General features: G+C 38.0%; 1 protein-coding gene across 1 annotated transcript; it reads left to right on the top strand.

The window, feature by feature from the left end:
- Positions 1-2,265: 2,265 nt before the first annotated feature.
- LOC106657314 (striatin) lies at positions 2,266-11,821 on the top strand. Its single transcript, XM_014378741.2, has 11 exons — positions 2,266-4,217; positions 6,198-6,301; positions 7,493-7,660; positions 8,371-8,578; positions 8,654-8,815; positions 8,974-9,091; positions 9,638-9,762; positions 9,839-10,017; positions 10,248-10,585; positions 10,671-10,982; positions 11,066-11,821. Exons 1-11 carry the CDS (start codon positions 3,894-3,896, stop codon positions 11,233-11,235), a joined length of 2,208 nt encoding a protein of 735 aa, XP_014234227.1. The 5' UTR covers positions 2,266-3,893; the 3' UTR covers positions 11,236-11,821.
- Positions 11,822-11,824: the final 3 nt, after the last annotated feature.

Raw genomic sequence — 11,824 nt, forward strand, 5'->3', positions numbered from 1 at the left:
GTTCTCGTTTGAGAAATAAAAATGTTAGTTTGCTTGAATACTTATCGGAATGTATTTGATTTCAATAATATCATAGCTACGTGATTGATTATTGAATCTAATTTATTCATTTGTGTGTTCATGTAATTAATTATTGAATTATTTTATCCCAAACTTTGTATTATGGTTAAAGTTTAAGGGAAAATAATTTTAATTTGCTTGAATACTTGTCGGAATGTATTGGATTTCATTACCGTCATAGCTAAGTAGTTGATCATTGACAATTTGAAATTAAAAGTTTAATTGAAACATAAGGATCAGACTGTCATACTTGCCCCTATTTAATCTTTTGAAAAAAGTATTACCACGGTTTTGAATTATATTATTGTCAATGAGCAGTTTGAAATATAAAATTGTAAGTTTGCAAAAATACTTGACGGGATTTATTTGATTTCATTAACATCATAGCTAAGTAATGGATAATAATTAACAATATAAGCTTAAAAATTTCAAAATTTTGGTAAAGATTTCAAAGTTAGATAATTAGATGCCCTAACTACAAGAGTCAAATTGTGATACTTGCTTCACTGTATTATTTTTTGTAAAAAAGAATTAGCTCGAGATTAAAAAGTAATTTGATGAAAAATTAATAAAAAGTGAAAAATGGGAAGATGAGAGTCATGGAAAAAATTTTTTTTGCGTCGACATTGACAAGTTATTAGATTTCAAAAGTATCATAGAGCAATTGTTGATTTAGAAGTAATTGTAATAATCTTCAAATTCAAAAGTGGTAAAGTTAGATGTATGAGGGCTCTGCTGTCGTTCTTGTTTCGCTTTATATTCATACACCTTTTTTACACCCAATAGCTAAATATCAGATTAATGGTTTTAAAACTTTTTTTGTACCATACTTAAGTTTGAATTTGACTGTTAGCGCTATATCAAATTTTGCTTTGTTGTTTTAGGACTCAAATTTGACAACTTTAAGGCTATCTGCATGAAATTTAAACATGTATTAAAACAATTTGAATTGGACTATTTGTGAGTCAAATAGAAGTAACTGGACCTATTTACATTTGCAAAAATTTATACCTACGATATAAAAAATTTTCCCGTCTCAAACAGAAAATTTCATATTTGAGGAAAAATCGATTTGCGCCTTTCTGATATTTTAAGTGCATTTCAAGACTTTTATAACAATCAGCTAACGTAAACTTCAAGACTCACATTTTTTAATTATTATTATCGAATTGAGTTTCAAAACTTTTCAACCTGTTTGACCGAGGGGAAATTTGGGGATGTATTTTTGCGAACGACTAATAGCGAGCCACCTGGGACGATATCTGTGCGAGTACAGCTTGACTCCCCGAAGAAAGTCATCGCCGAGCCCGAATTCCGACCTAGTGCGTCGAGCGAGCCACCCGGGACGATATCTGTGCGAGTACAGCTTGACTTCCCGAAGAAAGTCATCGCCGAGCCCGAATTCCGACCTAGTGCATCGAGCGAGCCAACCGGGACGATATACGTGCGAAATCATTGCGACTTTCTGGAGAAAGTCATCGTCGAGTTCGGATACCGACCTAGTGCGTCGAGCGGGCTACCCGGGACGATATCTGTGCGAGTACAGCTTGACTTCCCGAAGAAAGTCATCGCCGAGCTCGAATTCCGACCTAGTGCGTCGAGCGAGCCACCCGGGACGATAACGGTGCGATTACATCGTGACTTCCCGAAGAAAGTCATCGCCGAGCTCGAATTCCGACCTAGTGCGTCGAGCGAGCCACCCGGGACGATAACGGTGCGATAACATCGTGACTTCCTGAAGAAAGTCATCGCCGAGCCCGAATTCCGACCTAGTGCGTCGAGCGAGCCAACCGGGACGATATCCGTGCTAATTATTGACATTTCGATCGCGTTTGCGAGGCAAAATGGAGTTGCAGTTTTTCAATTAGTGATTTCAATGGCATTCGATTGGTTATAAGAACCATGGTCAACTTGGGTTGTAACGAGCACTTTTTTCTTTTTTTCGTTCTTTTAGCATTTATACATGGTTCCTCCACGGGTGGTCAAACTGCTTCGTCCATGTCGTACCGCATTTGCCAATTTTTTAGCCATTCACCGCAGTTCTGATCAAGTCTTATATTGATATATATACTCTACTACGAGTGCTCGTGGGCGCGTGCGTATGACCAACAGGGCGATTCGCAATTCGCGAATAGAGATGCGAGTCACCGAAGCAATAAGCTAAACTGCAATTGCGCTTAGACTGCACTTCCAACTGATCGTCGAGCGAATGTACAAGGGAGTGCGCGCATCTTTGCATACTTCATTTGCACGTTAAAGCATCATACACTCTATTTAGAAACCGATTGTTGAATATAAAGCGCGTATCGAGCTTTTTTGAGTGCAGAGTGCAGACGCGCGCGTCCCGCAGAAATGCAGATTCGCAAAAACAGCGTCGGAGTAGGTAATGTGAGTTTGGAGCGATTCTCACACGATCCATCGCACAACGTTCACTATTGCTCATGAACTATAAGTTGCAGAATAGCTATTCTATGTGTGTGTGTGCGTGCGCGCTTGTGTGTGTGTCATTATATTAATAATCACACGCACGACGGCGTGGACGTTCACTGTTCACAACGAAGCTTGAATAGGGCATTTGACTCGTTGTGCACGACCATTTTTTCTTTTTCGCGGTCTTCGGTCTCCGTGGCGGAGAAAAATCGCGTAGGTACGTTTAGTGTTGATATGATACAGCAGTCGCGAAAACGTGTTCACGTATTATATCGATCGAGCAATCCGCCTTCTACTGCTACTCTTGCCTTTAGTATACCTACACTCGCAGTTCATGCTCGTACAGTTATATACTACCTATTTTTTATGTGAGTGTATATCAGTACGCATGCAACTCGCTATTTCGTACACCAATACTGAGCAGCAGTACTTAACGTGTACACACGGACGAACGTAACGCAGCTCAATTTTAACTTTGCTGCTGACTGGTCTAGTGTCTCTAGTGCTGTTGCTCCTCGTTTGGGTGTGTAATGTGTACGTGTGTGTATAAAGTGTACGTGCAAGTACCTCTGTACTTGTGTGCTTGTGTGCACACTGTTCTGTGTGTATCCTGATTTTGTTGCCCTCTCTTTTTTTCGCACTCCGCCGTTTCTCTCGCGAATGTAAGAGAGAGAGAGCAAAAAAGCTGAAGCAAGTTCGCGATTGTATACAGTACATCGTACACGCTGTACAAGACTGACTTACGTGCATATTCAAGCACGCGAGAATACGACAGTAATCAGGCTAGTGCCACACACACACACACACATATAGACAGATTGCATAAATTCAATACTCTCAATATTATTTTATGTATTGACTGTGATTTAAACAATAATAATATAAATTCCGTACACGGCTCATAAGACTAGACAGTGTTTGTGCGTGTGAGTGTGTAAACCAATACTCTATTAATGTGTATACAACTACATACGTACAGAATAGTAGCAGCAGTAGTCAGTGCGTTGAGTGCAGTATATAGTGCATAGTGAGCAAGAGAGAGAGAGAGAGAGACAGAGATAGAGATAGAGAAAGAGAGCAAGCGAGATAGAGAGAGAGAGAACGAGCGCGGCTGTGTGTATGCAGTATTTATACACATATTGCTGTCTGTGAATGTATACGTGTATATTCGCTCCGCGCCGAGCTGAATAGTGCTGCGCTGCTGCTTCTGCTGAGTTATATGGTGTATTGAGAAGACGACGACGACGACAACGGCAACGACGAAGCTGAAGTCCCAACTCGGCTCATTCGACGCGCACCGGCTCTACGTTTCACCCTGCACTGCTTCGTTTCGCCCTGTTGCCGCTGCTCCCACTGCTGCTGCTCCGCTGCCTCAGCTGTAATGGCCGCAGCCGTATCATGAAATGAAGGTACCCATCCACCAGTTTTACGAGCTCAAGATGGAGGAGAACTCGGGCTCGGCGCCGCCGTCCTCGGCCCTCGGGGCGCAGAATCATAACGGCGGCGGCGGTGGCCAGCAACTCTTCGGATCTGTCAACGTCTCCGTGGCCAACAATAAACACCAGCAACTCGGTGGCGGTGGCATCAACGACGTAGACATTACCGGTGATAATAAGGAGCAGAGCCCCCAGTACTCGATGCCAGGTGTCCTTCACTTCCTCCAACATGAATGGTCCAAATTTGAGCTTGAAAGGTCCCAGTGGGAACTCGACAGAGCTGAGTTTCAGGTAATTGCATGCTTAATCTACTGCCAATTGCACACCACTGTCAAAACCTAGCTTCTTGCACTTATCCTTCACACTTGCTGTATGTTTTCATACTTTTTAGTATTATAAGCACTAAAAAGTTTGAATCATGCAGTTTTGATTTTGGTATTCTGTTTGATTACATTGTGAAGTTCTATTTTGTATGAAAAACAAGCTTCATTCATTTTTTTTTGATTGCCTAGTTAAATACTCATTCTATGATATTTTTTCTCTATTAGCTATCTTAAGTTGAAATATGCATATCTTAGCTACGTTATCACTCAAAAATATCATGATAAAATTTTGCAATAATGTTGTTTATCTTTTATTATCTCCAAATAAATCCAATTGATGTATTCTAATGACAAGTTGGATGTTACTTTTTGAATTGATAACTTAGAGTCTATTTCAGGTGCTAAATTGATGTGTAAAATAAACTTATGTAATCTGACAATGATTTTATTTCATTTTATAATCATTGGTTTGAGGCCAACATTGTTTTGCAATTTTTATTTTTGATAATGTCTACCTAAACTATGAGTTATTAGTGCATTATATTTATTATTATTAGCCAATATTTCAATTAAAATTAAATGATATAAATAAACTCACACTGGAATAAAATAACCATTGAAACAAAAGTTAAATATACACAAGAAATAGTTGACACAATTTACTCAAAGCCATTGACACTTGGAATTTGCCATATATACAAAAATATAAAATTGTTGTTCTGCAGTTTTGATTCTCTTAAAAAGAGCATTTTTCACTCAATGATTTTTAAACATTATAAGGCCCATTGGCATCTTTACAATGATTTTTGTATATACGATTTGGAAAATTTTGAAAGTGTTTTCCAATTATTAATTAAAAATAGAAAATAATCATGTTTCTCCTTGATAAATCATTACTTTGTGTTATGTTCAATAACAATCCAATTTGTACATGCAAAACACAATTGAGAAAACTAGACTTCATTTATAGATCATAGAAGTATAGACTCGATCGTGAAATATTTGTAAAAAAGTGTAAGTTTTTATAAATACTTTTTTTTCAATGGCTTTACATGAAAAATAAATTATGACGCACAATTTTTAATGCAAGTATTGTGCAACAAGAGTAACGCTATCGATCATTTTAAACGGAAAGGCTTCTACCAAATAATGCAGACCTATATAGAGAAAAAAACACGCATTGATCATCTTTTGTTGCACCTCTCGGACGAGTTCTAATTTTATAATGCAAGTATACCGGTACTGACACCTATGTGTTCGCATAGAGTTATCGTGCGAAAAAAAGATTGAAAACACGTGCACACAGGCTCCGGCTAAAAATTGCAGGTGCAAATTAACGGATGTGCAGTCAATATCCGTTATTATGTATATTTTTTCTATGCGCCTCATAGAATCTTTAAAGAGATATAAAAATGAACGCTTATTATCGGTCTCGATAAATCGTTATTCGAAAGGTCGCGTTTTTATAATAACTCTCTCTCTCTCTCTCTCTATCTCCAGGAACGTTTTCTCTCGAGTAAGAAGAGTATAAAATGTGGTTGTTTCTCACAACTTTCGGTACAACTTTCGTACTCATCGTGTCCGAGTTTCTCGCGCGATCGCTCCTCTTTTTTCGCTATCTCGAAAATCCGATAAAATATTCTCGAAAATTGTTGAGGGAAAAACGGCTTCGATCGTCCTAAAGCTTTAGGAAAATATGATACTGGAATTGTCACAGAGATTCTAAAAACGAACACCTTCTCAAGGTACTCAGTCTCCATCCAAGTTTTAGCTCGGTGCATAATGCATGTACATATTTGTACTATTTCATGGTAGTTGTAACTACGATAACGGCTTTTGCATGAATAATCTGTATATTTTGTTGTTTTTCGCACTAGCGCACCATATCATGCTACATTTAATTTAAAAGCTTTTTAATCACCATATCACGACCATGCTATTGTTACAGGCGAAAATAGCATTTCTGCAGGGCGAGCGCAAGGGCCAGGAGAATCTCAAACTAGACTTGGTGCGACGCATCAAAATGCTCGAGTACGCTCTCAAGCAGGAAAGGTAATACTATTAATTTACTTTATTTAACTATCTTGCGTCGTGACTGAATTTTTTTCTGACCCGACTTATCTCTCTTTCTCTCTCTTTCTATCCCTCTGCGATCGAACTACGTTGATACATTATACGAGGACTGAAAACGGCTCGAGCTTTAATTTATTCAAGCCGTACATATACCACATATGCATATAATACGATCGAGTGGCTGTAATCTTCGAAAAGCGCGAACGTTCGTCAATGCTACGAGTGCAGCGATCGTGCAGAGCTCGTCAGGAAGCGCGCGTATGAATGGAGCGTATTCTACGCCTTTGCAAGTCGATGATTTTCGACTTTCCAAGTCGTCGTATATCGATTCTACAGATTAAGTAGACGTGCAAATTGTTTGTAACGAAGCATTCAAACAAGTGATGTACATTACGCTTGTGCGGTTACGCGCAATATGCGAGCAAAAATAATCTGGCGCGTTGTACGAGATTATTGTGCAAAGCCAAAAGTTTGATACGCCAATTGGGTTTAACGTTTTGTTTGTTTCTCCAATGGCGTCGAAAGCACGCTCGATAGTTATAGTCATACCCGCAGCTGCTGCTGCATAAACGTGTGCGCGGCAAGGTAAAGCTCGCGAATCCCTAAGCTCCAGCTAAGATGAACGTGAACAACAACAACGACGACTGCGGGACTAACGGATGAAAGTTTTAATTGGCAAACGGCGAGCTGTTGGATAACTTAGCTGCACAAAGTACCCGCCCTTGGATCCACTGCAGCATTTCGAAGCTCGAGCGCGCCGACTGAAAGCTCCAACTTCACGGAATTGAGTGAAATAATTTAACGAACCGATCGAATCCATACTCGGTCTTGAAGTGTTAACGCGTAAACAAACGAGCCGCGACGTGTCTATCGAGTCGAATGTGGCTTATGCTTCTGGGAGCGCAAAAAAGCCAGAGAGCCTTTTCTGAAATAGCCTGCTCGAGGCGCACGTGCCTACTCCACGCACTACATACATGGTAAATGCATATGAGTAGCTACATCATGCCCGACAATATGCTTATAGCGAACCACAGCGACGACTATGAGTGTCTGCAAACATCAACGAGTTGTGAAATCGCCTTAGCACTTTGTGACGCGTTTTACTCTAAGCACATTCATGCGCTTATGCATTATATACATATACAATAAATTTGAAACTGTGTGTTTTAGGGCAAAATTCCACAAATTAAAATATGGCACGGACTTGTCAGTGGAGGAGGGTAGCACCGGCGAAACCGAGACCGACATGACCACGGACGGTGGCGGCGGCGATACCGAGACGCCCTTCTCGTCCATCAGCAATATTACTTGGCGGCAAGGTCGTCAACTTTTAAGACAGTACGTTTCTTTTTTGCTCTCTTTTCTTCATTCTTCTTCTTTCGGCTTCTCTCGCTCTCGCGCGCAAATTCGTGCTCGCACGCTTAGCTTATAAATTAATGGTGACTACTTTCTGCACTTTTTAATTGGAGAACGAGGTCAAACAGAGGACAAATCGAGACAAACTTTGATAAAAAAATCCTCCGACGTGAATTCGTGTACGATTTTGATCTTAAATTGAATGGCGAGATTCGTTCAAGAATTACAAAACAATAACTAATGATCGACTAATACACCTGCAGCCATGAAGTTAATTATTTTATGCAACAGTATGACGAAAAATGCCTTTTCATACCAGCGGCCTGAATGTGACTAATTACACGTACTCTGGGACTTTTCTGTTTTTCGCGGCCCTAGGGCAGTAATATACCATTTTTCGCAAACTTTTTAGTGCGCAAAAAGCGGTTACACTGGCACGAGTGGATTTTTTTGCCCACAATACGCCCAAAAACGCCTTTTGGGCACTTGTTACATGAATAACTATTATTGTAGTCAAACTTCGACTCTCATGAAGAAATTTTTTCCCATTGGAACACAGTTTTGGAAATTGTTTACTCTGCATTCTTATTTTTCGTGGTCGTTACTATTGTTTCGACGATTATGTTCAAACTACACCCTCTAACTAACATTCATCACACATTTACTAAACACATGTTACTATTTGTATGCAGGTATTTACAGGAAATCGGCTACACTGATACGATAATAGATGTCAGATCAAATAGGGTACGGTCTCTCCTCGGTTTGAATAATAATCAAGACTCAGAAGATACAAATACTCCAGCGCTAAATGGCAACGAATCAACAAATAAAAAACGATACAGACATCCAAAGTATCCCAAGAGTTGGTTTTCTCCTAAAAAAGAGGGATGCAACAAGGTATAATTTTATTTGATCACTGTTTCGTACCCCGCCTTTCCGATGTATCACTAATATCTTTCTTTTTTATTGCAGCAACAACCGTCATCAATAGCCGAAGCTATGATACTCGATACAGAAGCAGCCGTAATGGCAAATTTCGAATTTCTTGCCCATACAGATATTGACATGGAGGAAGAAGATAACGACGGCGAGGATGAAATTTATGACTCGAATACAGACGCTAAACAAAATAAAGTCAGTACTCATGTTCTTTATTGTAATAGGATAAAAGATTTGAATTAGTTCCATCAAAAATAGAAGATTCCTTTTCCAAACTTCCAAAGTTTCTTTATGCTGATGCGAGGTATTAATATGTATAAAACTAATTATCTTTTTTATGATATTTGTTGCAGACGTCTATTATGATGGAAGACGTCGATGCCGAAGCTGAAGAAGTTTTAAATGAACTGAACCTTTTAACAGAACACGAAGAATCGATCATTCACGTAGACCTCGATTCAAACGATTGGAGTATGTTTTATCTTAATATTATTATTGGAGCCCAAATTATGTGCAAATGCATAAATTGCATATTTATGCATATTTTTACCAAATTTAACAACATTTTTACAAACAGGGGCAGTTGCAACGCCCAATTTCTAATATTCAGATGCTTGTACTAATATTAATGAAAGAATAACTTGAATCATAAGAATTATTGTTTTTAGTTCATCAAGTAAGCTTTTCTCTACACATTTTTCCATGTGGTCCACGACAAAAATTACATCAATTACATAATTGCATATTTGAATTATTTTTTTATACTTCAAACATTTTTGACTTATTTTGCATAATTTCAATAAATTTTAAAACATACTTACGTGCATATTAGAGATTTTTGGTGCATATTTGCGTGCATATTTTGGTTTTTTTGGCATATAATCCGGGCATATAATCATAATTATTTGGCATATAATCATAATTAAAGGATTCCTTAATTAAAGGGTACCTTAATGATTATTATATTCAAGAAATAAATGATACATCGATGATAAATCCATTATTTTTTCTTAACAGATTCTGTACGTAGAGGTATGCAACCAGATTCTAGTAGACGTCCTTGCGAAGAAAGTGGCTCGTCGTTGGGTTTGGGTGAATTAGCACAATTGACCGTAAACAATGATGCCGAAGCAGCGTACGATGTAAGTCAGGAAAATTATATTAATATCTTTTTGGGCAAGTAAAAATCATATTATTATAATTATAATAATCAAACAGATGTCGGCAAATAACGAAGAAGCATGCAGAAGATCTTGGAATGCCAAGTATACACTACGTTCGCATTTCGACGCTGTCAGAGCTCTCGTGTTTCATCCGACTGAGCCTGTTCTAATAACAGCCAGTGACGACCATACACTAAAACTTTGGAATCTTCATAAAACTGTTCCTGCAAAAAAGTAATTTAAATATCTTGTTTCTACGCAGAGTTTAAGGAGATGGTAAAGCCAATCCAAAAATCAAATGATCAATCCTGAACATTTGAATATTATGTTATTTAAAGGACCAGAAAATTTTTCAGCAAATGTTTTAGGAAATCAGATTGAAAATTAATTTTAGGACTGACTTCAACATCCCTTTAATGTATTAAACTGCATTTTGGTAAAATTAATTATCAAAATTTTTTCAGATCGGCTTCATTGGACGTTGAACCGTTGTACACATTTAGAGCTCACACTGGACCAGTTTTAAGTTTAGCTATGAACAACACAGGTAGCCATTGTTTCAGCGGAGGATTAGACGGAAAAATACATTGTTGGACTTTGCCGTCGGCCAACATCGATCCTTACGACTCGTACGATCCTAGTCTGCTCAGTCAAACCCTTACCGGTCACACCGATGCAGTTTGGGGTCTTAGTATGTGTCATCCACGTTCGCAATTACTGTCCGTCAGTGCTGATGGTACGGTCAAACTGTGGAGTCCCGCCAGCAAAGTACCCCTTCTCAACAACTATACATCTGAACTAGGTACTACTTAAGTACCATTGCCGATTGTTGCAATATAAACGAATGAAATTTAATCTCACATATTTTTAATTTTTTTTCCTTGCAGACAAAAATCCTACATCGGTAGATTTTATATGGGATGAGCCACATAAATTGGTAGTTGCTTACGAAGAAGCATGTGTAATATTCGATGGCGAAACTGGCCAAGTTGTATCTAGACTTGCTGGTGACGCAACGCAGGGTGTTAACCGTATCGTGGCCCATCCTATATTGCCGTTAGTTATAACAGCTAGTGAGGACCGTTCTATTCGTTTTTACGATCATCGTTCGGCTAGCCTCGCACATTCTATGGTGGCGCATTTGGACGCTGTAACTAGTCTTGCTGTAGATCCTAATGGTCTCTATTTACTTTCTGGAAGTATGTATCAGCAATACTTTTTAACTGAATTTATTTACATATTAAAGTGGTCAAAAATTAGCAACACATTTGTTATTTTTCAGGTCATGATTGCAGTATAAGGTTGTGGAATATGGATAATAAGACTTGTGTCCAAGAAATAACAGCTCATCGTAAAAAGTTCGATGAAAGTATTTTAGATGTAGCATTTCATCCTTCGCGGCCATTTATTGCAAGTGCAGGCGCTGATGCTCTCGCCAAAGTATTCGTGTGAATACCAAATCAGATTGATATTGTACAATCTGAGTCATTTAATGGTTTTTGTACTCATATTTTTTGTAGATTTACGTGTACGCATTACACTTCCAAATCTGTTTTAAATTAAGATAATATTATTAATAGAAATAACTCATTAGAAAATACCTTATTGAATGTTCAGACACGCAGTAAAGGTACGATTATTGTATAATTTTCACAATTAAAGATATTTCAAGTTAAGACTTTTTTTGTTAATAAAAAATACATCACTTGTTGGTAGACATCCAGTGTAAAAGTGATAATGCACATTATACATATGATCTGCCATTCCTTGTTTAACAACCGAACCAACGATTGCGTGATTTGTCTTTTGTTGTCAATTGAGCTGATTGTTTAGTAAAGTCATAGACTATGCATAAAAGTCTTAGTTGTGCCTTGTATTATTTTATAAAAAACAGTACAAACTTTGAATATGCAAATTTGTAAGCTGACTTTTTTTATTATTTTTTAAATTTCCATTCATGATTATTGTTACTCATTGGCCGATCATAAACTTATGAATTAAGTACTCTGTAGCTTGTAAAAAAAACAAAAAAAAAAAACGA

Source organism: Trichogramma pretiosum, unplaced genomic scaffold (assembly GCF_000599845.2).
Source record: "Trichogramma pretiosum strain Unisexual culture from Peru unplaced genomic scaffold, Tpre_2.0 scaffold81, whole genome shotgun sequence".
NCBI classification, from domain to species: domain Eukaryota; kingdom Metazoa; phylum Arthropoda; class Insecta; order Hymenoptera; family Trichogrammatidae; genus Trichogramma; species Trichogramma pretiosum.